Below are 27,980 nucleotides of genomic sequence, written 5' to 3' on the forward strand. Positions count from 1 at the left end.
GAAAGCAAGAGATTCAATGAACGCTTAATGATTGGATACTGTGATCAATAACAAACTCTGTCAATGGTCAGTGTGCGAAAAATTGTTTTTCATTTTTAAGTTAACGTTCACCGCGATTTTGAAACTCCTTGTCCAGAATTGGGTAGGAATGCAGATGAGGAGGACCTTCGAGGCTTGCAGCCCGGCATTTTCAACCATGTGCCGATAGGCGGCCCCCAAAATGCATAAGGCCTATCGTATCCCCTAATAAATTGAAACCTTCAAAATAAAGACATTTGCTTACACCTTCCTAGTGTAAAAATATAATGGAGGCTTTAAGATTACTCATATTTAACAAAACAGTATTACTTACAAATCGCAGATCTAACCTCACACCGCTGCTCAATGTCAATCATCAAGATGACAGCCATTTTAACAGATGCCAGTGCATTTCCTACATGTAGTGAAAGTTGAGAATTCGAGCAGACAAGGTCTGTCCTGCAGACGAGCTTAGTGTATTTCGTACACTAAAAAAGCCGACACGACAACGGGCATGCAAACTGATAACACTGCTTTCGGGGAACTAACATATGCTTTGGTTCTTTATCACACCATACCATTCGAGGGGATGGGTCTGTGTGAGTTTGGGGGGGCTTCACTTGGGCATGCCTGCACTGATGCATGCACTGCGTCCCATATTGTCAGATAAGAGTTAAGAATGCACCAGAGGTTTCTCCCACACCCCCATTATCGCCAACCACTGTTTCTCTGCAATGCACAGATAGGTCACGACCGAAGTTCACGAAAGGCCGACATTGCATAGCTCACTGTGGCTACTGTCTTTTCTGGTTGGTTTACAGCGCGATTCAACACCACATAGCTGGCACATTGAGATATTTCATAGAAGCCAACAAGACAATATGAACATTTGAAGAATTACTTTAATTAAAGCTGTTATTTTATGCTAGCTCATGAAATCTCTTGAATTGAAACTGTACCCCTCCTCTCAAATGCTGTAAAGATTGGAGATTTTATTTTTATTTTTGGGGGGGAAGGGGAGGGGGCGGTTATCTTTTTAGCAGCATCTGCAACTTTCCCCATTAACTTGCATGCAGGCAATTCTGTACTGAAGTGGTTTTTGGTGGGTGTGAAATGCACAAGCATGGTGAGTGGCTTCATTGAAGAACTCAAGTACAAACGGGAACATATTTAGGCAGCATAAGCCTATGCTTCTACCACTTCGTTTTTAATTTCGGAGTCACTCCGGTGGCATCTATTGCAACCATTTTGGCTGCCAACTGGTCGGCCTATCGGTCGCCAGCTCGTTTTAAGTTCAAATAAAGACTGGTATGCATAACACTTGAGAGCCAGTCGACACCCCTTTATTGTTCCAACTACCCTGACTGGTACAATCGATCGCGGCCCGAAATAACTCGAGCAATCTGAAAAGTGCTACCTCCGCGCATGGAGAAGCATAAGGTGGAAGTTCATCAACACGGAGGTTTGACGAGGTTTCAAGCCCGAAGTGAGTTATGGGAGGCCTCCCTTTTTGTCGCAGTCAGGGTGCCAACAGCAGGGCGTCTTCTTCAGACCCCTTACCTCCAGTTCAGTTCGGAACGCGACTCAATCGACAAAAATCCTCTAAGCACCCATTGCCTTCCACTGTGCATGCTGAAAGCACACGAGACGCCAAAGTGTCGTTGAAGGTAACAAGCTCACGCTGGAGGTGGGACAATTGACAGACCTCTCTGCGGTTCTCGTCCTGTCGGCAACTAGGCAAAGAGAGGGAGAGGGGGAGATGAAAGCGCGCGGGGATGTTAGAGCGTCGAGCTCCGATTGGAGGGATTAGCGGGTAGACACAAAGATTAGCTGCCTTTGTCTCTACTCACTGTTGGAACGCAGAACAATGGCGTCCGGCGTTTGAACATGAGACACTGTGCGAGGAGCAGACGACACCCTTGATTGCCCTGACTGGAGGGAGAGAGTGAGCATAGACAAAGGCAGCCAGCTTTTCCGTCCACCGACTAGCTCTTCCAGCCAAAGCTCGGTGCTCCGACGTCCCCCACGCGCTTTCGTCTTCTCCTCAGTTTATCTCCACATACGCCCAATGCCGACTCGACGTTTGAACCAAAGCACATGCTAAGGCGCTGGGGCACTGGGGATGCGCTTTGTGTCCGTGGCTTGTCGTCTTCCAAGGCCGAAGCACTCACCAGCTCGGAGTGGAGGTCCCCTTTCGCTACGCTGTAGAGCACCACGGTGCCGGAAGCGGTGCCCATTGCCAACAGCCCAGCTTCTGCGATGGCACCTGCTGCTGCCGTGTCATTGGAGCTCGTCCTGGGCCGCTTTTTCTTCTTTGGAGATGCCTGAGGGGCAACGGCACAAAACGAGCGGTCACCATCGCGGCAGGCCCAGGCCAAAAACAATGCACTTCAGACAAAGCAGCGTCGCCAGCTGGTGTGTCGTAAGGCTAGGCAAACACGAAACCTGTGGAGGCGATATACCAATGTGCGGCTCTTGCGTCACTATGACGCGTTGGTGCTGCTTTTGGCTTGGTGCACATGCAGACACTTCGTCTAGCGCTGATCTGGTTTCTGCACATATGCAGTGCCCACACCCAGTGTGAAAAAACGGGGGGGGGGGGGGGGGTACGAGAACATTGCACTGGCGTACACAGAAATTAGAACCCCTCAGCGTGTTTGCGTTTGTATTGCAAGTGGCGGTGCACGAGGCCCGTGTCTTGTGCGGCCCTTGGAAGCATATGGCGGCACAGCACTGAAATAAGTGGCCCTTGAAAGCGAATGGTGGCGGAACATCCGCTCGTGGCACACGTCGTGCACGTTTCCACAACAATGGTTGGCAGTGCTAGTAAAAAAACACGCCGAAGACACTTAAAAGGGCACTGAAGTCATTTTTGAAAGAGGTCGTTTTTGATCTTATATTGCTTGAATGTGTTAGTTCCCACATACACCAAGTGCTATATTACAAAACTGCCTATTCATCTCAGGGCAATAGAAACACATGTTTTTTTGTTTTTTTTTCTCGCAGACTGTGGACTAATGAAAGCCCTACAATACGTGCAGATTTCGAATGATATTTTATTATAACTCGTTCTGAAGAGTCTGATAGGTACACAATCGGATAAGACTTTTTCTCCGCGGTCGAAGCCATCGCTTGCAACTGGCCGACAAGCACCCTTCGTCGAACACTTCACTCTGAAGAAAATTCTTCCCACAAAGGGCGTGCCCCAAACTTTGAACACGCTTTTAACGAGGAAATAAGCTATGAATGATTGTGATTTCAGGTTTGTTGGGATGCTTAGAGCGTCTAGATTGAGCTGTCACCACAAAAGGACGATCTCAACATTGACTTCAGCGTCCCTTCAAGACTGCTTATCTGTAGGAATGCGAAAGCATTACAGTCCCACGGGTGAAATGTTTTGCTCCGTTGGTCACATCACGCTCCCCCACTGCGCAGGTGCGGCGCCCCCGCCGGCTTTACGGCTTCTATGACAAAGCATCTGCGTTGCTGCTTTTTTTTTTGTTTTGTTTTAAGGTGACAGTCTTTCTTGTTCCATTACGCGCAAAAGCGGCCGCGTTGTGCCTAAAAGGTAGTCACACCAACACGTCATCGAGCACATGCCTCAGAAATAAAACACAAAGAAAAGCACAGAGATGCTTCGTCGTGGAAGCCGGTGGGGTTCGCCGTGCTGCACAGTGGGAGAGCATGATGACACCACCGGAGCGCCATGTGAAAAAGGAAGGCATGGTGCGCTGCTCGTAGGAATGTTTTTCTATTTCTACACGTAAACAGTCTTAATATATCTGCTGAATTTTTTTTATTTCTGAGGTGTGTCTGCTTTGACTTTGAGCGGCACATGCTTGATGAGAATTTTTATGGCCATCTTTCGGGCACAACGCCGCCGCCACCGCCTTTTTCCATAATGGGACATATATAAAACACTCCTACACCAAGGGGCTTTAGCTGACATGTTCTGAACGATGCCTTATGACATGTTCCGTCTGCAACAACAACAGCAACAGAAAATAATTCAATGAGGAAATTAAGTTGGATATTTTCATGCATGTTTTGAAAGGTCCAAAGTGACGTGTTGGCGTCTGTTTTGGTGGAGGCAACTGAGTCCACCAATCAGATGCCAATATGTCACCTCCGTGACGTTTTAAAATGGACATGTAAATGTCCAACCTAGCCATCCAGGATTTGCCTCGCGTCACGTCACAAGTTGTGATCCAGGCTGCCCATCGCCAGTTTCGAGCGACGAATTCGATGGAGTGCATAATCAGCAAAGCGCAAGTAATTGGAGAACGCTGTCGAAATTGACAAGCCGACAATGCTCTCATGCCCGTGGCGTGGCCAATCGTGGAAAGCTGACCACAACGCTTTTGGTCTCGCACATCGCTAATAACCGCCGACAGTTTAAGAAACGGAGGACGTGGCAACCACCGGTCACCTTATTATCGCCCTTCAGCGAATGAGACATTAGCCAGTTAAAAAGCAAAAGAAAGAGTCGCGAAGCAAAAAGAGTGAACATAAGCCACTGTACCCGTGGAAGATGCATCATCATTTTGAAGCTACCGACTCGATTTATCCGGGTACAAGTGCCACCAGGGTGATTCAAGGCGTATTTACTCGCTCATTTAACGGACACGCTTTATTGAGAGCGCTCTTTCTTCGCTCCATTACGACCGCGCAAGTGCGCCGGTGGTTGACGGCGCAAAAGCCGTATTGCCAACATCCGAAGCACATGGCCCGTATGCCAAAACGACGAGTTCCGGCCCGGTGGAACCGATTGAAGGGCACTCCCACTAGTCGCGTGCAGAGGCAGTTTGGTTACGCTTGTCATCCGTGCGTGTTGGAACACACGGCAACGTTTCCTCGCGAATGTCGGCGTAAAAGCGCATTTCGGCGGGTCGAATGCCGACAGGGCACTTACGAAGTCGTGCCGCGTAGGTCCCCACGACAGGCATGTGCACGTCGCGGACAAGTGCGCACTGGGCGTGTACTCTTGCTTGAGCTTGCCACTGGTGCCTTCCCACAGTTTGAGTCGACCATCGGGGCTCGAGTACGCCAAATATTCGCCGTTATTAGAAAACTCGACGGGCTCCACGAGAGCCGCCATATTTTCCCGCACACACGTGAACCCAAGATGGCATCCGCGCATGCGCCACATTGAACTACCCTCGGTAGCAGTGACCGCAGGGACCCGAGAGAATACTTGATTTCCGGTTCCGGAATCTGGCGGAAAATGAATCACTGGGCTAGAGAGCCTAGATTTAGGAGAGAAAGCAACTCAAACAATCAAGTCATTCAAGTATACACAAAACGTAAGTTTACCCGAAGAAAAAAAACAACGTAGTTTATGGACGTTCTTTGTGTTTTTCCGGAGGGTTTGTCGTGTGCGTACCTGCGCATGCTTCTCACAGCTGACTGAGGGAAGAGGCATTGGGGAAAAAGAGGCTCAGATTTCTTGCGCAGATCGGTTGAGATGCGCATCGCTCAACGCTTTCGGCACGGCCAACGAGGCACGCACGGCCCACAAACCACGTGACCCCAATCATGCAGTTGGAAAAACTCACAAATCTAGGCACACTATTTAGTTCTTCGGATGCGTTCTGTCGCTTGTTCGCTCGTCCACACACAGCCTGCGATCTCCGCAAACTATGCGTCAATTAAGAAAATCTGCGTAGCACGGCGTAACAAGCCCAGTGGGTTGCGTCGCTCTTCGATTTGTCTCTCCCTCTATCCGGCGCGCGTTGACATCTCGTGATCGGGGCCGGAGCGATGAAGGAACGATGACCGTGCGTCAGTGCGAAGCCGTGGGGAGCTCCCGTGAACGTGACAGATGTGAACCAAAAGTACCGTGACGGGTGAGACAAAACCCCACCGTACGCCTCCGAACCTCGGCGTCCAGACATGGCAGACGAGGTGCCGACGTACAGGCGACATCTGAGCACCTCGCTCGCTCTGGGAGGCAACCAGCGGCCCCGCAGCTCTGAGAACGATCGCGACGCCAGGCTGTTCGCTGCCGACGAAGTGTCCGCCAGCGCGGAGGAGCCCCTACTGAGCCCCGAAGGAGACCAGCCTTTCGTCCTACCCGTCGACAGGCAAGCAACGCTAAACCCCAAGCTTCTCTAAGCGGTTTCTTCTGTGCTAGGGAGTGGAAACCTTGTTAAATGTTGTTGGGTACTTTGCATGCCAAAGTAACTCGGCAGCATAATTTTTTTTTATAGGTCCAAGGTGGCATTTTTTTTTCAGTACTTTTCTCGAAAAAGCTCCCCGTGAGGGTCAGCTGTTTCCCAACAGCTATGGCTTGCAGATGACGTCATCGCGCCATGCTTCCACGAAACTGTCGCGCCGGGAAAAAACAAATTCGCAATGTACGCTGCAGAAGGTATAGCGCTGAGCAGCAAAGCTACCACTGTGTCAACAGATGTCGCGTCGGTGGAAGGGGTGATAAACTAACCTGGTTTGCAAAAACGAGCTCTTGCGGGTAATATGGTGAAACTATTGCTTTTAGTTAGGACAGTATTTCTTGACCATGCATAGGGGATGTTCACTGGTGACGGCAAGTTTTCACTCAGTGCTTTTGCAACATGCGTCTAACACCATTGAGATTCCAGGTCTTAGACCCTCTTTAGATGGAGCAATTTTTCTTCGCAACTTGACGTCGCTAGACCAGCAACACGGGCCCTCCGCGTTCACATGCTGCAACCGAATTGCTACTATTTGCCATCATCGTTATTAAATTTCAATGTTCTTGGACTATCTAGACACACAGTTACTCACTAAAAATCTATTCTTAAATCTTTAAAGGGCAACTCCGCTCAATTCCGAAGATTTCGGGATAATGAGTGATTTCGAATTAAAAAGCCCCAGTAAAAGACACTACGTCGTTTGCTTCGCGAAAAATGGGATATATATTTTTAAATCTAATTTTAAACACGAGCGGAAATCGAAAACGAAACTTCGGCTCCGTCCGGCAACATTGGCCTCGGGCCGCCAAGTACATGGCCATCACGTGGTACGAGATGTCACGTGATCCTCGGCCCAACAACGGGCGGGATGGGGGCGGCGGGCGTGCGGCAGGCGCGAGTGTCGTCTGCACCGCACTCTTCGCCACGTTTTGGTGTCTACGGCATTCGACGACGTCTGCACAACTGCGGCATAAGTCTGCGACTCTGCGCACGTGGTGTCCGTAGTGTGGACGAAACTCCGAGAGGCAATAATCACAAACGGTGAGACGACGACGGTGGTTGTGACGCGGAAGACGGCGGTAACGGCGGAACCACGGCGGGCGGTTGGTGTGCTCCCAAGAAGCGCGCTGCGCAGGCACGTACGCCAATCACGTGGACACCGCTGAGCACCGAGAGGCAACGTTGCTGACGTCATGCGCTACGCTCGATCGGAGAAGTAAAAACAAGCAAAAGGGGGCCATGATGATGACGTTTAGCTCAATGTTGGCTCCGCCCATGCCGTAGCCTTGACTGCGCTGTTGGTTGCGCCTAAATTCGCCCGCTCGAGTCAGCCGATTTCGGCAACTTGGCAAGTTGCAAAGTTTGCCGGACCGTTTAAGAAACTTTTAGACAGAACTGCGTCGTAATATTTGACGTGTGGTCTTCCTAGGCGATACTGAAGAGGACTGCATTGTTTTTTCAAAACCAAAAATGAAGCGGAGTTGCCCTTTAAATGGTGTTGAGAATACTAATTTAATTTTCTGAAACGATTTATCCCCAAAAACAATTCATTTCAAACCCGTGCCACACGGGCAACTCGAATGCCATTTACAGCGAATGACATTTGAACGATCGGCCAATCAGCGCGCGACACTCCGAGCGTGGGGCGTTCCACGCGTGACAGATCGCGAGCCGATTCGTCGATCACACGAATGTCATTCATTGTAAATGGCATTCGAGTTGGTCATGTGGCACGGGTATACGTCTTTAGTTGTCATCATCACCACCACAGGGATGTCACGTTAAAATATTGTAACCCATGATTGGCTGCTACTGCTTCAAACCTCTCCGAGTCGGCAGTTGCTCGTCCATTTCGAACCGGTCTCGAATCCAGCAATTCGTGTTACAGCGTGGGGACCAAGGGAGAGCAAAAGAGCAACTTGCTGACAACACCAAAATCACTGGGGAAATATCCCAGTCTGAAGCGCCATATTTTAGCTAAGTTTGTTTTGAAAATGGCGCGGCAGTTTCGTGGATAAGTCAGTTTATATGTGGAGCCTTGGATCCGCCCCATTTGAAAAGGCCGCAATGGCTGTTGGGTCTGTGACGTCCTTCGCCCAACAAGCGACGTCCACTTGCATGCGATCGCAGACTTGGCTCTCCCGGTGTCTCGCACTTGTGCTTCCTCACCTTCGGTATTTTGAGCACGCAGTTTCAAGACGATGATAGCTACGGCGTCGCTCGCTTCATCGGAGTCTCCGACACTGATCGCAATAGAGATGAGAGTGATTGTTATTGAGAGATGTTAAAAGCTGATCATATTGACTTCGACCCACTGGCAATCACTACGAGATTGTCACGGACAAGCTCACTGTTGTTGCCGTCGTCCACGATGACCTCGCAGGTACACGCAATGCAGGGTGGAAGGGCAAGGGGCAAGTGCGAGAGTAGTATTGGAGTAGGCGAGTAGTGTGGGAGTCTGCGATCGTATTGTGGCAAGGTGAGCTTGGGCGAACATGGGGCGCCTAGAATGAGAGGGCGTTCATCTCAATGTCATGATCCCATGGTTTATGGGCACCATGGTGCGACTAACTTGGGCAGTGTTGCCTGGTCGCCAGGCAAAAATGATCAGCATTTGTAAATTGATTATTGCAATCACTAGAGATCTAAAAATTGTGGAACTTGATGTATATAGTGAGTAACCTATGAGTATTCCACTTCAAGAGTAATCTACCCCGTTTTAATTTTCGTGTCCTAACCTCTCTAAATGGCCGTTTGCATGAAGCAGGTGGCACATGACTTACATCTTTGTTTAAGCTGCACTTGTATATTTGCCGAACCGGCACCGCAAAATTTTATTGATGAGCCTCAAATGTGCAAGATGTGATTGCTGCATGTGCACTGTCATTTCAAACATTCTCATCAACGAATGAAACGAGAGATATAACCCCGAGGCAGATTTGCACAGCTAAGGTGCATACACAAAGAAAAAATTGCATATTATTCGCACCGGCGTGAATTTTGTAAAAACAATTGTGACTTATGCATTGGAAAATGCGGTAATTTAGATCGGAGATTAGCGGATGAAGAAAAAGGGGACAAACATAGAGTCCTTAGCGTTCCGTCGACACTCGTTTCTTGGAATTACGTTTCGTAGATTACTTTTCATAGACACACATTCGTCGACGCTAACATTTCATTGACACTTGTTACAGAAGTTACACGCTGTAGGGACATTTGGTCGTGTGTGTATCACTGGAATTCATGTTAATCCATCTGACCCCCCCCTATCCCCCCCCCCCCCCCCCCCGTTTATGTCGCTTCACGGTGACAGTTTGTGGCAGCTCATTACAAAAATGTTAACCCATTTTGATCCACACTATTAAAAAATTTTAACCCATTAAAAATGTTTACCACACCATCAAAAATGTTAACCCATGAAATTGCACCACACTGCCGCCGCGAAGCAGCGACAGTGTGGTGCAGCTTAATACAGAAAAAAAGCTAATCTGAGCTGTTGATATAACGATTTGTTGATGAAACAATCTGTCGATGAAACATCGCATTTTGATAAAACATGTTAAATGAACTGATTGCCACCAACCAATACACACGTCTTAAATGCAGCTGAGTAAATTTAATTGAAAGATCATGTTCATACACCACTCCACTCCCTCGTACAACATTCGCCGATTTTGCATACATTCACGCAGCCACTCACCACAACATTCCATCGCTGTGTCCTCCATGCCTCAACCATTGGTACAATATTCAGACATGCAAAAGCAGTCTCAAAGTCAAGCTAACTTTGCAGACAAAAGCGATCAAACTACAGACTGTATGCCATCCTGGCCCCTTTTCTCCCTACCTCACAAAAACAAAAACCTTTGGCTTACGTACACCCAAAGCAATTGAAGGTTGGCTGATGCAATTTGAAGAGTGTGTGCCATCTAGTGACTACTGCACAAATTATGCAAGTTCCACATCAGCATTCAGCGAGGCCTTGGGTTCAGTCACACGGTCTGTGCCCAAGAAATGGCAACCGTCAGGGTTGCTTGATGGGGTTTTGGATAGAGTTTATTGCACAAAGTCACAATATATTGTCTCTTTCAAAATCCTTTTTGAACGGTTTTTCTCTCTGCTTAACGCTGTATGTAGTGCTCTCCTACGCAGGAAAACAGTTATTGCACTCTTCCACCTGTTCTTTGCATTTTCTGAACATTATTCTTAACAGCCCTCATGTGCACGAGTGACCTTCCACTTCAGCAACACAGTGTTTGCCCGACATGAGAGAACACACAGGCCATTGGAATGTCGTAAACTACACAAACCTGCATTTGGCATTCTATGGGGGCTTCCCTGTGCCGTTTCAGACATGCTTGTAATCATTGGCACTATAGATATCATTGGGGATAGTTATGAAGTGCACCTTCCCTTCACAAATTTTTAATGTTTTCTACTTTAATGTTTTGAGCCACGAAAAGGACAGGTTGTCCCCAATTCAAAAAAGCAAGATTGCCATTATTACACACCATTACGGTGTTAGGGGAGAAGAATCACATAAATGACTAGGACAGGACGACACATTGCTATTCATCATTTATGTACTTCTCCTCCTCTAACACCGTAACATTACTAGCCCGCTCCATTTCCAAGGGTACAAATCATGATAGGCCGTCTTTTTTCTTTCTTTTCTGATACCTTTATTGATCCTCCCCAGCTCCCATGCACTCCGCTCCTTTGTTGGTAACCCTTGGAAACCCTATACTCAGTTCGCCCCTAGGCTGACATTGCATTGGAGCTACGTCTTGCTGGACCAGTCGGACGCGTCCCTTTCATCACTTTACCCCTCTCTGTGCATGAACATGGGCAGGAGCGGCTTAGCGTGGCAAAAGATAGCAGTATAACTAGTCCAACGAGCACACAGCTTCCACTGCACTGTCAGCTAATGGGTGTACGGGGTTTGAGGGGTGATGCATAGAGTTTGAAGGGTGATGTTCAGAGTTTGAAGGGTGATGTTCAGAGTTTGAAGGGTGACGTACGGAGTTTGAAGGGTGATTTACGGTGCTCGGAGGGTAATGCTTGGAGTTTGAAGGGTGAAAGGGTGATGTATGGCATAGAAAAAAAAGCCCCTAGGCTGTTGCTTTGACTGATTGACTTTCTTAAACTTATTTTGTGAGAGTCTTAGCCTCATCTGTTGGTGAGATGAGAGAAGTTGCAAACAAATCTTTTCGTTCTACTTTCTAGATCTGCACATGACTCTTTGACTGCCAAAGTTATTGAGTAGTCTATTTGCTCATTGGTCAGCTGTTTTGAAGGAGGCCGATTGGCGTGTTTCAGAGTTTAAAGGAGGCTAGTGTTCTGCTCAAATATGGATCCCCTACACATAGTGCCGGGGATCCATTGTTTTCTGACGGATGCAATGGGCAAGCGTGTAAGCTTGGCAGGCTTGCAGCCATGCCACTCGGCATGCACAAGCAAATGCGTGCCGAGGATAGTGTCAGCTCCCCTGACAACCTAAAAGCTGAGTGAACAGACACTTTTTTCTTCGTTTTTCTAGTACCGTATCTCCTGGTCTGTAAGTCGCATTCCCCCACAAATGAGTGTTTTTGCTAGAAATTTTGTAATACGAGTCTCACCCTTGGTGTCTCTGTGTGGGTCGCATATGTATATTTGTAGGCTCGATGTGGCAAAACTTCATTAAAAAGCGTGCATGTATATCGTGATCGCGAGATATGCACTAATGCGTAGGCAACATTCTCATCAATGAATTGAATAAAGAATGTAATCCTTGCAAAAGTTAAGGCACAGCTTGAAGAAAAAAAACTCATATATGGCACACTGTTGTGTAAGATGCTCCAACAGAATTTTAGTGGAAAACCACGGCTTTTACCCTGGAAAATATGGGAGTGTGATACTTGTGGTGGGGATGCCACAACTGTCATATATAGACAGTACGAGTTTTGACAACCATGGCATCCGTTCCTTTGACAACTAGGAAAAAATTGGAATGGAAAAAGTTCTTGCTTTGTCATTGAAGTAATGTGACACTTGTGGCGTGGTTTGGCACTTGGTGTGGGTATTAGAGGACGAGTAATTGGGTTGAGCATATTTACTTAGCTTCTGTTGGGCTGCACACTGAACGTTAGCCCACCCCTCTTTTCCATCCCGTAACACCATATTATGGTATTAGGTATGTTCATAGTGCAGTATTACGGATCTTTTCCATTACATAATGCCATATGGCAATATTATGACCATAGATTATGTTGCAGACCTCCCTGTAAGTAATACCATGGTGTAATGATCATAATAGAAAATACGGACCTTTTCTTCCGATAATATTTTATATTAGGCTATTATACCCGTAATACAGTGTTACAGATCTTCATTTCATAATACCAGATTACAGTCGATACTGTATCACAATACCATATTACAAACCTTTTCCACCCTATAATGGCATATTGTGTTACGGTCACGCCGGTAAGGCAATCCAGAGATTTGTAGGGGAGGCAATTGTTTTGCCCGTTTCACTCTTTTGTGGAAATGCTGCTGACTTGCTTCCCCTTCTTTTCTTTGTTGCAGGTATTCTTTCGTGAAGAATGTTTTCTTCCTGCTTGGCATCGTCGTCCTTCTACCCTGGAACTTTCTGGCCACTGCCAGCGACGTGAGTTTGCACCTTTGCCATCTTAAGTGGGTGCAGTTCCGTTGCCCTAAATTACGGGTTTTTAAGCAAGGTTCCTGGGAACCTAGAGGCCCTTCCAAGAACCTTTGAGGGTTACCAGAGCTCCCAGGTTTTTTTGCTCGTCCCTGCACCTAGGTAAGGTATACTCCCGGCTTAAGGCATTGTTCATTTTCTTATCTCGTTTTGTTTTCTTTTAGACAGGGTCTGAAAGAGGGGCTAGTTCAAAAGGCTAAGAAGCCTGGTGAGGTACCTGTCCCTTATAGTTAGGGTCCCGTGTTTTCTGATAAACTAAAAAAAACAAATTCGAAAACACTTGCCGGTAAATTTTTCGTCCATTTGGATTTATCCGGAAAACTCAGAATTTCGAGGTTGCAACGACAAGATAAAAAAAGCAAATAGGACTGGGTTTTACAAATCAAGTTCATAAGAGCACAGTGTCAGTGGTCCTGGAGAGATGCCACTTCAGTTTCGTTTGAAATCTAGATCTATTGACAAAGGGGGTTTGCCTTCAGCATGTCAAGGTTCCTTCAGGACAATGGGTCATAGTACCGAGAATTTCTTATTATATTGTTTGAATATATAAGAACATAATAAAATAAATTCAAAAATTCAAAGAATGGGGAATTTAACAAAAATAAACCCAAAATTTTCTGCAAAAATAAACTCTGAAAATTACCCTCTGAATTTGACGAGAAATAAACTCGGAAAACATGGAATCTCGCTTATAGTTCACACAAGTACTTGCATAAATGGATGGGAAAAATCCATTCAGCTGTAAGTCAGAAAACTCACATTGTGACCGGCATCTTTATGCTACGGTATAGACCTTTTTTGCATACTCTCGTCCCCAGCCACCTAATAGGCGTATCCGGTCGGGGCGACGAAAAAATAATAAAACGTTTCAACCTGTAAATAGTAAAAATATAGAGGGGAGGCAAAACGAGAACGTGTGACAGTTACACTTATATCCTAAATGTTTTCGCCCATACGGGAAGTGACGACAATTCAAGATGGCAGCACCCTTGTGAAAAAGGTCTATACATAACTAACAAGAACAGAAACGATGCAAACTACGGAAAATGCAGGTATGATGGAATGTGTGGACGTAAACAGATAACTGAAAACATCCAGCAGCATAAAAAAAAACAAAAAAAAACTGCATACATTTTTTTTAAATATACGATACAGCATGGTTTTTATTTTATCGAAACTTGATATTACTACATACCAGTGGTACTTTACATTCTTTTTAAAATATCCTGAATGGTTGTGTACAGTTTATATTGGGTGTACCTTTAATTAAAGGGGCCCTGCAAGGACGTTTTTACTGGTTTTTAATTTGCACCGAACCTGAGCACACTGAATGTAGTAACTTAATGAAACCTTTCTTTTTTTCAAATTTCGCTTTAGTTTAAAAGTTATAGACAAATTAAAATTACAAAACAAGCAAAAAATAACCTCCTTCATGACGTCCTTGGTTGCCTGAGTGACCGTGAACTAGAGAAGGGTAGTGAGCTCAGCGAGTGCTCACGGTTGCTGCACTCCGTGTCGACGGCTCAAGAGGGCGCCACTAAAGCATGTTCTGGATAGGCTGTATGAAGCGGGCAGCCAGGGCGGCTCGAATTGCATTTGCTGCGTGATTAAACACTGATTCGGCATGATAACACTTCATTGGCCACAAATGACAGCAAACACGGGGTAAAGATCAGTTTAGAACGGGGGCCACTTCTCGCTGCCATACCGCAAAACGGCCAAACAGCAAGCCAAGCCTGCGCTGAAGGCCTTCGGAATGCTCAGAACCGGTCGAATCCTCGAGTCCGTAAACGACCGCAGCGCCGCCTCATACATCCGGGACCTCTCTGCGCTCGTGGGAGCCTGATCCCACTATTCCTTTCTAGTATGCGCTGCCTTTTTTACCGCTTGGTGCCGCGTATGTCGACGGGCCACTTCTGGTTTCCGGACTTTATGAACTGTATTTGTTTCTTTTCTGATTTAAAATACTGATCAAAAACTGTTTTCATAAATAATTGAAACGGTTGGCGCCACTTATATTTTGTATTTCGACTAAAAATAAGGTTTTAGCAGCTCTGACCAGTAGTAAGCCCAGGACCAAACACCTCACATTCCGCGCGCTTTCGGTACGGCGGTTTGCCCCCGTCGGTGGAGGAGGTTTCCGCCTCGTCCGGTTAAAATACGACGCACTGATATTTAGTTACTCTCTCCGTGCCCACTGGCTTGCCCGAACCCCAAGAGGCGTGGAAACCGCAAAAAAGGTAGACGCTTAAATATGATTGCAGGGCCCCTTTAAGTTAATTGTTTAAAGGGGCGGTGCAACGATTTTCAGACTTTGGCCAATTAACTACGGAAATTAATCTGCGTCACCTATGGAACGAAAAACAGAAAACCACATTTTCTTGTGAGCGCTAGTTCTTATTTTAAAAAAATGAAACAAATCGAAGGTCGAAGTGCCTCTCAACTCTCCACACCGACTTTCGAGTGACATACTTCGGGGGTTCACGTGGTTTCCCCTTGGGCCCTCTCTTCAGAGACCCCAGCCGCTTTCTCCGCGATTGTTGACTTTTAAAGGATTAGCCTCGTCGAAGGTCGCGGCGAGTGATCGACACAAAGGACGTTTCGCCACGGTGTTGACAGCGAGTGTAGCAGCGGAGGGGGACAGGTTTTGTTGACTTTGGCTTCCGCGTATCCCCCAGAGACGCCGTCATTTTAGTTCTCGTAGCCGCCACAGGTGGCTGGAGATCGGCAAATAATTGTTTTTTGCTTTGCGATTACGCAGCAGAATAGCAGTTTTTCAGGGTAAGGTGACGCGTTTTTGGTCACTTGGGCTTGTATAAACAATATAAAAAATGCAAACTGGCAATTCTTTCAACATTAAAACCATTGCACTGCCCCTTTAATACTGTGAACTCTGCTTCTCGTAATTTGTCCGGGTATTGGGTTTAGAAGATTTGAGCCGGCCATTGATGCATAACCATCTGGCAAACATTCCTTAGTACATTCATTCAACTTTACAAGGTCTGTGGGCTTCTGCTGTATTTCATTGCTTCACTGCCAAGACCCAAAAGAGAGATAGGCGTCGCTCGAGGTCGAAAAGCTTGAGGATGTCTGCTCAAACTCATGCGCTATGATTTCAATTGGTTTATAGTATTTTTGCTAAAATTGGGTTTTGATTATGTTTTGAACAATGGTGCAAAATTGACTTGTACATATCTGAACTTATTCCGATTATAGAGTATTAAAATTCTTGAACGCTCGAAAAGCTGCCTATAAGTTTATCTGTGTGGCCCACCTAATAGTAATATCATACTTTAAACAGCCATCAACTTTTTGATGTCATTTTTTTTTAGGAAACATTGCACTTTCACCGCATTCTTTTTAACTGGTGGCAGCCCATCTTCAAATTCCTCTCTTATGAATGTCTCTTTCAGTTGCGACGAAGCTCAGCTAGCTCGGGCATGCAAGAACTTTAGACTAATTAGTTTTGTCTTTATGAGGTATACTGCACTGCAAAGTTACGCTGAACACATAAACACGTAAACTATGAGACAATATGGTAGACAGATAAGAACATGACATACTTGTGAAAGTGTAGACTAACAACTGTTTCTTTTTCGTTTATTCTTTTTCCTTCTTCATACCCTATGTTTTGAAGGATGAAGAATGCCTGATAATTCTTGGAGTTGGAAATGAATGTCATTGTAGGCAATTGTAGGACACAGGTGTTTTAGAAAATGAGGAAATGCTGAAGTTTTGGATGACACATGTGTACCTGAGAAATCGTGGAAAAGGCTGGGGCGATTGATGTATTTTTGGTCACTTGTAGACATTTCGTATTGATGCTGTGTGTATTTATGCTGTAGGTACCCTGAGCTGATATTGCCCTGTTGTGCTGCGGGATCTTTTTATGCAGTTTTATTTCTTTTTATTTGAAAGTTATTGAGGGTTCACTAATGCACATGCCATGCCTTCGTAAAGCCATGTGAAAAGTTTTCATGATTTCACGCTTGGTCATGTCTCTTGATCCATCTAAGATGGCTGTAGTTTGAAAGAAAGCTCGAAAGGGGCGGATAAGGCCACTCTTCATGTTTTTCTGCAATCTTTTTTATCCTATGCGAAAAATTGTGGGGGTATGGCAGCACAACAACTGTTTTTTTTTATCTACATTCCTTCTCCTTGTTTTTACCTTTGCCTGGGAGTGTGTTTATGCATTTTTCTGCTATAGACACCACGAGGGGTTTTGGATCACCGCTTGCTTGTAGTTGGCTTATCTGTATTTGTAGGCCACCTGGCACTCTGTGGAAACACGATTTTCTTATGGCTTGCCAGACACAACCTGAGGCGACGCTCCTTTTCACTGTGTACTCCCTTGACCTTCTTCCTGATCTTTGTACATGTCATGTTTATCATTTTGTTAATCGAAAACCATACCATAAAATCATCCACGTATCTGAAACACCTCACCACTCCACTCTCCTGGAAAGACTGCTGTAATGTCCTATTGCCTCGTGCGATGTAAATGTCGCATAAGACTGGTGCTATGCATGAACCTACCGTAAAGTTCCGAGAGAACGCCCGCCCCCGAGAGATCGCCCATCCCGTTTTTCTAGCTAAATATCTGTAACATCAAAATTCTGAAACATCGCCCACCCCCCGGATTTCCGTCGAAGGTCACGCAATGTCCGACGGGAATAGCATCAACCGTGCAATTTGCTGTACCGGCACGTCTGACAAGCGAGTTTATAGCGGGTTCCCACGTTTTTTGTCCGCGATCTGCACACGCGATATCGGCTCCCGTAACACATGAGTTGTTCCCACATGCATGTCGCACTATGAGCTGCGAATCCGCTGCGTCCGCAATCTGCGGTATCCGTTCGCGTAACATAAAGTGTTTAGTGGATTCCCGCGTTTTTGTCCACGGTCTGCGTGTGTGATCTCCATTCCACACGAGTTGGTCCCATGTGTATATTGTATCGTGAAATACGATTCTGCTGCGTTCGTGACCTGCGGTATTTGTTCCCGTAACATACGAGTTTCTAGCGAATCCCTGCCTTTTTGTCCGCGATCTGCGCACGCGATATCAGTTCCTGTGACAGGCAAGTTTGTATCGGGTTCCCACGGGTGTATTGCATCTGCTGCGTCCATGATTTGCAGCATTCGTTCCCGTGAGATGCAAGTTCTCGGCGGGTTTCTGCAGGTCCTTCGCACCGTTAAACGCGAATCTGCTGCGTCCACACATTGCAGTATCTGTTCCCGTGACACAAGGGTTCGTAGCGAATTCTCGCGTGTTTATCGCATCGTGAAACTCGAATCTGCGGTATCATTTCCTGCGTCATGTGGTTTGTAGCCGGTTTTTGATAAACTTTTGCTGTAATGTCCCCAAAGATAGCCCACCCGATGTTTTTCACCATTTATCTGTTCATTTTGGGTGGGCATTCTTTCTGAACTTTACGGTATGCATATGCCTTCTTTTTGAGAGTATACTTTCTCTTCTAGCATGGTGTGTAGGGAGCATAAATAGTTTCGTACAAGACCTACATGTGCATGTGTTAAGTGTAACTAGTCTTGGCGACAAAAAGTGCTTTTTAAGGGGTGGTGGAACAATTTTTATACTTTTAGTAAATGCTGCTGACAATTTTTCCTTGATGGTGATAACCTACAAAACATGCAATAATTTTTGTATAGTCGTCAAAAAAAAAAAAAAAAGTTAGAGAAAAACTAGCAACATTCCCTCCATCAACTCGCAGCCAGAACGAGCGGCCATGTGATCTGGTGCCAATTATATGCTGCCAATGTTTATCATATGGACATTGGTGGGGTTGGCAAAGCACAAGGCACATGCTGAGTTCCAGACGTCGTTGTGGTTCGGCCATTCCCGTCATTGAAGTGAGCGGACACAAGCTGCTAACCAAACGCTCGTCGAGGCATTGATTGTCACCAGCCCAAATCGAGTGCTCGTGCAGATCTCGTGTCTAACCTACCAGTCAAATTGGGCTATTGTCACCAAGAGGTTATTTCCGTGACCATGACAACATTGCAATCCCCGTGACTATGTCATCAGGTTTTGCTACGGAGAGACTGAAAGAGGCGACCCGATTTTATTCTTCAAATTCCGCAGTGACAAGATCACTTCTTGGTCAGTGATGTTGCGTCTGAGCATACCTTGGTCTCACAAGTGCTGGGAAGCTTGTGTAAAGTGAGAAACATTCCAACCCAGTATCGTTGCACGCCTCCTTAAAGATGCCTGGAGTTGGGAGGAGAGAAAATATTAACGTAATTCTCCTCTTTGTCTGGACGTCCCTTCTTGCATTCGCAGTACTGGATGTACAAGTTCCGCAACGTGACATCTGGGAGTGATCCGCTGAGCCGGACCTCGCTGCAGACGCACTTCTTTGGGGCCTTTGCGGTGTCGAGCACAGTGCCCTCCCTTCTTGCTGTCCTACTGGCGACGCTCGTCAACGACAGGTGAGGCACTCGGGAAGGCTTTCTTGTCACTTCGGCCATTTTCTATATAGTATATATTTATTTATTTATTACGCATAACGTGTATAGGGCTGGGTGTTCATAGGAAAAGTTCCCCAATAAGTATTAGAGAAGGGTAGAGGCTGGTTCGCATACTTGCATTTGGTGGCAACCGAGTGTGCTGTACAGCGGAAAAGTGTAACACTGTAAATTGAGCCGACCGATGCTCTGCTAAATTTAGCTTTTAATTGTAATTGGTGTATACTTAGCAGACAGGGTTCACGTGACTTTATTAGCATGGTGGTGGTCGTGCAACCCGACATGACTCCAAACGGGATCATGTGGTGCGATGCGACATTGTAGTGTCACGTGATGCGGTGTCATATGACATTGTAATGTCGGAGTGTCATGGGATGTCAGGTCGTGTGAAAGCACTAAATTTTTCAGGCTTAATTTGGGTCCCTTGCAGTGCAGCTAAAATCGTGCTTCATCTTCTCTGTCTTCCGATTTTATCTGTGGCATTAAGATACATTAATATTGAGCCTTGGCAATCAAGGTCAGGGTTCAAGCTATTTATACGAGGAGGGTTCACAAAGGTCATGTGGGCATACTCCATTCAGCGAGGCAGAGGGTCGTTGACAGATGGTCGTGGACTGTGGTCGTCGGAGTAGTGCTGTGTCGTAGTGCCTTTGTAGGCCCTGTGTTTTTAACTAGGCCTTGGCAATTGCTTGTTTGGGGGGATCATTGCCATTGTGGCTGTTTCGAGGTGTTCGTGGACAGAACATTTATCTCCATGGCAATCAGTTTCAACTGTCAAACTTCTTTTAGAGCGCAGCTCTTAGGCGCCCAATTCCGGCTTGAGCGGCGTTGCCGTCGGCGTAACCGTGAGGTCACGTGACCCCCCCCCCCCCCCCCCCTTGAGATCACGTGACCCCCGTGAGGGGAGGAGGAGAAAGGAGGGGAGCAGGGAGGATGAGCACGGGGGACGAATCCGAATTTTCATTACTCCGAAAAATGATTTTAAAAAACTTCTATCTCTTGTCCCTTGGCCGGCTTAGAACCGGAGCCCTTTTGTTTAGGAGTAGCAGGCTGGATCACGAGGGAGGAGGAGAAGGGAGGGGGAATATACCCTCCCCTCAGTACCCTTGCCTCCTCCTCCTCAGGAGCTGCGCTCCAATTCGGCGTTACAGGGAGTTGTAAACGGCTTTAATTTTTTTTCTCGATGCTTAAAGTCAGGATGCGTGTAGAGAGCATGTAGGAAAATGTTTGTTGGTCATTGCGACGAAGTAACTGAGCAGTGTTGTCGGCCATTTTGATTTTATCGTGAAAGGTGCGCAAGACACCTCTAGAGTTGCCATACTAGGATTCTGTTGTAACTTGCGCAAAACTTAAAATAAGTCCACTTCATGAATACGAATTTGTTCTTGGATTTTGTCGTACGCACCTTTTTTTGTCCCGAGATTGTTTGTGAATCTGGCCTCAAAGCACCTTGGGAAGGGAGCACCATCCATTTTGCCTGACTGCTCTGTAGGACTGGACCACACGAAGTGCAGTGGCAAACAGTTCATCGAACAATGTTTAATTGACATGCCACATTTCATTGATAGTCAGACTTCATTGAAAAGCTTCCCGCATTCACTTCATTGGCCCACCTTGCAACATTCTGTCGAACACAACCCTGCTGTTTTTGTAACAAATCTTTTGTGTCGCGCTTGGTTTACGGGAGAAGAGAGCTTGAGGCTCAGGTAAACACGCCTCAGTGAATAATGAGCTAGCCTTTAGCAGCTTTCGGATTTGATTACGCACTTAGTAGAAATAATGTGTTGTTAATGAAATGTTTAGGACCATGTGTTCACAAAACAAGTTTCCACCAAACACCACAGTGTCAACAAAATCTTTGTCCACGAAAAGTTGTCCATGAAAACCCAGTCTCAATGAAATGTCTGTCCACGAAAAGTTATCCATGAAATAAATCTCCATGAAATGCCACACAATCGACAAAAAGTTGTCCACGAAATGCCATAGTGTTGATGAAATGTCTGTCCACGAAAAGTTGTCAACGAAATGAGTTTTCACGAAATGCCAGTGTCGACAAACCTTACTGTGTCCACGAAAAGTTGCCCATAAAACATGTTTCCACAAAACGATACGGACCTCGCGAAGTGAGTCTAAGTGGTGCCTTTCTCTCTTCCCTCTTTCTTATTCTTGCTCTCTCTTCCTGTCTTTCTCTCATCCTATTTATTTATTTCACCCAGGATTCGTCAAGAGGTTCGTAATGTGCTGTCCCTGTGCCTCTGCCTGGTTCTGATGGCGGCGGTGATGGCCTTTGTGCAAGTGGACACGGACAGCTGTGAGTCCCGCGTGCACCTGTTGTGCCTGTCCCACCACAACCGCCTGGGGACCTCGTGACTATACGCGGCCGAGCTAGAATTTCACATGCCTCTATGAGTAGCAGACCACGTGTGAAAAAAAGTATGGCAGGAGCACGTTGGCTGTAAGCCTACAGTAACACTGTTTTTCCTGACAAATTGTAATTTCAAGGGTAGATCTGGGTCATAAAATGGTCAAGAATTGTGAAATGTTTTATTTTTGAAAAGACATATTTTGAGTGGGTGTTGTCTAAGGTGACTACCTGCTAGGTTACAGTGACCTACTTTGGGTGTCTGAGTGCAAAAACAATTACAGTTGCTACACCTCTGCAGCACTCAAGTGATGAGATTGAAGCAAGATGTTACCAAACTTTGCATCCGCATTGTTCTGCTGCCGCTTGTCCTGTCGCTGCCATTTTGCTCTTGGTGGGCAAAGCTGCTTCTCTTCCCCACATTCCCATGCCATTCACTCTTTCAACGACTTCGAGCAGCACACACATTCTGCCGTTTTTCATGACCACGGTGGCAGTTGCTGGCTGGTCAGCATATGCATGTTTTGGTTACGTCATGCCTGCCACTTCGGTTTTCTCTGGGGCAAAGCACCGGTCTATGGAACCCCAGGGGGCAGGTTTGAATTTTGGGCTAGGTGTCCGCAATCCGACGGAGGCTTATTGCATCAAGGGTGTAATGGAACTTTTGGTTGCACTTCAAAAGATCTCCAGGTGGTCAGAATTAGTCCTCAGCCCTCTGCTGGGTTGTGCCAGACACCCTTTGTTGGTTTGTAAAACCCCCAAATATGACTTGCCATGTCATGCCAAGACACGCTGCTCCACTCGTTTTGTTTTCCTTCTCTCGATTTGCTTGCCGTCGTCTGCTCTGTTCCGTTGGCTTTTGGCTTGCTGCTTTGTTAGTTCCACAGTTGGGCACGCATTGTCTTCGTTTTATTTACACGTTTGTTTGCATCTGAGTGTTCCTTTGCCGCATGTGTATGGTTTGTTCCGGGCAGTTAAAAACGATAAGGGACGTTGAAAGCGAGCACGTGGTAAATGCACGTAAGTAATGCATGGCTCACATTTTGACAAGCTTGCATGCAAAAATGCTGCTTCAAATTCTTGTCTTGTCTTCTGCTAGATGGCAAGGAGGCACCCACTGAAGTGCACATAGATATGTTGAGATAGTAATTGTATCTGCTCTGCTGCAAAGCAGGGTATTGCAACAATCTTTCAATTCAATTCAATTCAATTCAATTTTTATTTTCAGATCAAGTCATACAAAATAACGAGCTGGGCCACAAAAGCAGCATTCTGCCTGTATGTGGGGCCAGGCGATCAACTAGAATACATGTTGTTACAAAAAAACAAACAAAAAGAAAGCACAAAGAAAGCACTCCGCAGCACAGAAAAAAAACAAAAAAACGTTTTACTCCAAGTATTGCAAGAGAAGCTACCGTCACATTTGCAGGAGATGCAATGGGCGCAACTACATAAGGCGGTGGTTTCCCGTGCATGCGCTGTCGTGCGTCTCCCAAGTCCCTCGGAAGCACGCACGTGCTGCGTCATGGGTTGTCATGTTGTCTGCTTGTGTTCGGTCTCTTTGAAACGGTGCTTGCATTATAAAAAGAAATTAATTATGCATGTCTTAGTGGCACACACAGTGTCCAAAGGTTGAAGAATCTTCCTACTTGTAAGACTTCAGTGTAAAATCTACATTTCGCGAATGCAGCACGAAAAATATGTCCCGCCCCAAACCCGGCGCTTTGCAAGGCCATTTTCCCGCGACAGGTTCCTTTCTTTCTGTTTTTCTGCAAAGTTCGCTGACACACTCGAAGGGATTATGGTGTTGATTTCGACTGCTTTTTATTGAATCGCATTTGAACATCATTTCTTTTTGGTTATCAATGTTTTCCGGAGATGTCTCGTGAAGAGGCCTAACCTGCACCTCATTCTCTGTTCCCAGGGCAAGATGGCTTCTTTGTGCTTTCTATGGTGCTTATTGTGCTGGTGAATGGTGAGTACGCCCTTCCTATAGTATACTATACAAAAAAAGAATTAATGCTTAAGGCTGAACTCCATGGAACGAATTATGTGACAAATAACTGGCGAACGCCGCCCGACGACACGCTCGTTTTGCGCGCGACTTAGCAGCCACTGTGTTGATTCCACGCGCAGAGCAAAAGTCGCCGGTTAAAATTTGTCGGTTATTCGCAGCATATTCGTCCTATGGAGTTCAGCCTTTATTTTGTAAGATTTTGGCAATCTCTCGATATCTGGTAATTAGGGTTCTGTGTTTTCGGTACATACTGATAAACCACGAAAATCAAGCCCTGAGCTGGTTTGATCAAAAGCGGAAAAACCTAGAATTTGAGCTCTCCTTGAATAAAAAAAACCGGAGCTTCACGAGAAGAAAATTTCTCTCCACAGCTTTGTTTTGTGTTGACCCAGAAGGCAGGCCCCCGGTGAATTGTCTGTGAGGCCCCTGCTTGCTTCAGAATCGCACATCTTATCTCGTTTGTTTTTCTTATCAGTTTGTGGACTATATTTCTTATCAGTTCGGGAAACGGTGAATTTGAGAAACACTTGGAGCATGTGGAGGCACGGTACTGTGCTAAAGTTACCGCTCGTGCAGCAGGCGCAAAGCTGGCGTTGGGAAGACGCCGATGATAAGGGACAACGCAGGCCCGTTTTCGCACCCACAGCCTTGCACCTGTTGCACGGATGGTAGCTTTAGCATACCACTGCACTTCTCACACCGCTCCGCCTTTCTAAAATAGATTTAGTATTGGCCAAATGCGGCTCACCTATTGGAACCGTATGTTTATCTTCACTAATTAAAAAGTTTTAGTTTATTAACTGATTTTCTGTGACAATTAGCCCCTATATTACCTCGTATGTCCCCTTGTCCGTATAACTCGCTTGCACAGACCGCATTTGTGTAGCTTTGACGGTAGTCTTAAAGATAATGCGTAAAGCCCAAAAATACACCCTGTATAGTACATGGCTTCCTTGTGACATCAGTTTGCCCTTCTTTCTGGTGGCGAGAAAATACTCGTTAACGCAGCAGAAGGTACCCTCTCACTTGCCCTTTCCCCCATTACGTCTGACCAAGTGACATCAGTGGAAGCTATGTATATGTTGGGAAAGTGTCCTTGGAAAATAGTAGGTACAGCAACTTTATTAATTCATATCATATCTGTGATACTACCTATAAAGAGTCATTTCTAGAGTTCCGGCTTTTTGCTTTAGTATAAATTGTATCATCAATGTAACGGAAGGATTTTACAATATTGTATCAAATATTTCTACTGTTACTGATGTCATTTAATTTCATATTAGGGTACAGTCGCCGACCAAATTTTCAGACTTTGCAGGGACCAAAAAAACGTCCGAATAATAGAGCAGTCCGAAAAAGCAGCAGAATAAAAACTTGCCTTTATTACGTCTAAGCGGGCTCAAAAAAGCCGTAGGGTAAGTAGTGCCTTGCTTCAGGTTACGCCTGCCTGCCTTGTTCCAGGTTTTGCCTCCGTTTGCGTTTGGCAACTTTCTATTAGCTTGAGAATTGCTGCCTTCTTTTCTAGCATTATTATCGAGTACCTTTTGCGTTTCTTAGCAACACATTGCAGCGGCAGGAGAACAGATGGGGCAATGACGTCCAAGCCAGCGTAGTTCGAAAACACGATTCACCGAGATGAGATGCGCAAGTCCATGACTGCAATGGCGAATGAACAAAGCAAAATGGAACAATGATGATGATAATGACCCACAGCTCGAGAAAAAAAAAAAGCCGTACTGCGTCACCTAGGCACTTCTCAAGTAGCGCTGCCAAGAGTAGCCAATCCATGTGCCGCCACCATAGAATCCAAAATGGCCGCTCCTCGGTGGTGTTTTCCACAGATCGCTCGCAACAATTTTGTCCGAAAAATCAAACTTTTGGACTTCAAGCTGTCCAAAACATTGATCTTTAATATGCACCATTTATATTGAGTAGGTCCGGGTTCTTCCTTTAGGTCTGAAATACCGAACGAGTCCCGGCGTCCGAAAAATTGGTCGGTGATCACCGACCAATTTTATACGTACAGTCGACTGTATGTGTAAAGGCATGTGCAAGGATGGCACATTACCGCAAAGATTGTTCCAGCTGCCTCTGAAGCAGAGCAGTTGTTATAATGAGGAGAAATGCCAGTATTCAATAGCTCCTCATGCTCGCTGAGCTGTTGAAAGAAGTTACAATCGAGTGTTATGTCTTTTTGTAGCGGTCTGCAAATATTTGAGTTTTCAATTTGCATCAAATAATGGTTTTTGGAATAATTCTATTAGACTTTCGGATTCCTAGGACATTTGAGTTTCCGGATCATCTGATGCATTGTATATTGGCACTGTTGGCAAAAATACATGTTTATTCAGGACCGCTGCTCATATAGTGAAATAGTCCTGTGTTGGATCTAAATCAAGTCTACATCCTGCGGCTTTGACCAACGAAATCATTTCGACAAAGAGTAGTTTGTTTGATCTGTTTCTCAAACGAAGGGTTTATACACTACATTCTGTTTGCCCTGCAGGACAATAAACACGTAAGAGCTTTTGTCTCATCTATGCGACTTTGTTTGCTTAGTTTCTTTAATATTGCGAATAAACGTTTTGGTATTTGTAATCTATTCAACATTCGACTGTTTGGCCATTTTTTGGCACTGTTTTACTCAAATTCGATTTGAGTTCAAACTTCACTATTCTTACACCTCTAGATTTTTATCTACAGCTTTATCCACAAAAATTTCTGTTTAGGACATGCAAAAAAAACCAAAAAAACATCAAACTGCAGATTAAATGCACATAGGACCCTATGAATATTGAAAACCAGTTGCGAATCAAACAGGATATGAAAAATAAAATTAAATATCAATAAAATAATGAAGCAACATGCACATATGCACACTACGCAAAATCTCGATGACTTAAGTATGTTGTCGTCTTCTGGCCTGCAGTATTGGAAGCCTTTTTATTGTGTTTAAACAATACCAGCTAGTTTGTGCCCTTACATTTAGCTTGCTAACTAAACATGAATAACAAAATTTGCAAATATATTTCTTTCAAAAAGCAAAAAAAACGAGTAGCATATCATGACATAATCTGAAACATGGTAGGAGTTTTGAACAATGTGAACTTCCTAACTGCCTGTTGCAAATTCACCTATGAAGAAATGGCGGATGTCATGTGAGGATGCGATTCTGAAACAGAGTGTAGGGTTACAGTATGCCTTGACATCCGCCTCCTTCTGGGGTCCCCCGACCCCTGCAGGGACAATGAACTGTGCCGTGCTGTGCCTAAACACTAGCGAGCCCCCTGAACCCCCGTAGAAGGTAAAAACAAAGTAAAGCTAGACTAAACACTCGCAGGAGCAAAACTTCCCGACAATATTTGCTGTGGTAGGAACGAAAAGGAAGTGTACGCTTATGTTCTAAATATTTATTTTGCTGTTCCAAACTGGATTTTTAGCTGCTCCAAAAGGTGTTCCAAAATGGCTCAGACCGATCACAGAACTGCGCGCAGGAACTCTCTGTGAACTCCTGTCTCATGTGAACCGATACCACAGATCGTGAACGCAGCAGATTCGTGTTTCACGGTGTGGTAAACGCACAAAAACCGTCACTGAACTCGCATGTTGTGGGAACCGTAGTATGTGAACCAATTGTGGGCACAACAAACTCGGGTTTCGTGGTGCGATAAACGTGCAGGAACCCGCCACAAACTTGGTTGTCACACGTACCTATACCGGAGTTCGCGCGATTGACGTAATTCCCGCTGGACGTTGCGCAACATCCGACGGGAATCATTAGGTGTCTGCACGTAAACAAATGGTGAAAGTGGTGGACGTTGTTCGTCGGCGTAGCAGAACACGGCTTGACGGATGGGAAAAGGTGTTTTGTAGGACCGTCTCGCAACACCGTGCACCTTGCGCGGCGGACTTCATAGTCCACACCATCATTCGCAGGCTTCTCGTCGTGGCTGACGATGGGGATCACCGGCCTGGCAGCGCGGCTGCCTTCGGATTACATGCACAACTACGTCATCGGCATGGTGAGCCTGCGGGGCGTAATATCATGGTGCCTGGGCCCTGTCTCCAATTGGTGCATGTACCGCATCCTAAGAAGTGTTGCTTTGATTTTCGCTCGATGGCATCATAGAAGTGTCACGTCGTCACCGGCCGCAATCCTGGCAGTGAAACAGCGGCGGTGGTGGACGTGCGGACACATTGTTTTGCTGCAGGTCGCAGGGGCATGAG

At 45.8% G+C, this 27,980-nt stretch overlaps 2 protein-coding genes across 2 annotated transcripts in view; one reads left to right on the forward strand and one right to left on the reverse strand.

Moving 5' to 3' along the window:
* Positions 1–5,147, reverse strand: part of LOC8034427 (WD repeat-containing protein 43) — a 40,186-nt gene extending 35,039 nt beyond the window's left edge. The window contains exons 1-2 of the mRNA XM_042287555.1: positions 4,931–5,147; positions 2,190–2,342 (exon numbers count right to left, since the gene is read on the reverse strand). Coding sequence (XP_042143489.1) covers positions 2,190–2,342; positions 4,931–5,116 — 339 coding nt within the window. The 5' untranslated portion in view covers positions 5,117–5,147. The remainder of the gene's footprint in view (positions 1–2,189; positions 2,343–4,930) is intronic.
* Positions 5,148–5,579: 432 nt separating this feature from the next.
* The window catches only part of LOC120835972 (equilibrative nucleoside transporter 3), a 42,182-nt gene continuing 19,781 nt past the window's right edge, over positions 5,580–27,980 (forward strand). Inside the window, exons 1-6 of the mRNA XM_042287564.1 lie at positions 5,580–6,101; positions 12,759–12,840; positions 19,190–19,338; positions 21,591–21,685; positions 23,661–23,711; positions 27,690–27,775. Coding sequence (XP_042143498.1) covers positions 5,911–6,101; positions 12,759–12,840; positions 19,190–19,338; positions 21,591–21,685; positions 23,661–23,711; positions 27,690–27,775 — 654 coding nt within the window. The 5' untranslated portion in view covers positions 5,580–5,910. The remainder of the gene's footprint in view (positions 6,102–12,758; positions 12,841–19,189; positions 19,339–21,590; positions 21,686–23,660; positions 23,712–27,689; positions 27,776–27,980) is intronic.

This window comes from Ixodes scapularis, unplaced genomic scaffold, assembly GCF_016920785.2.
Source record: "Ixodes scapularis isolate PalLabHiFi unplaced genomic scaffold, ASM1692078v2 PGA_scaffold10__122_contigs__length_95168666, whole genome shotgun sequence".
NCBI classification, from domain to species: Eukaryota; Metazoa; Arthropoda; class Arachnida; order Ixodida; family Ixodidae; genus Ixodes; species Ixodes scapularis.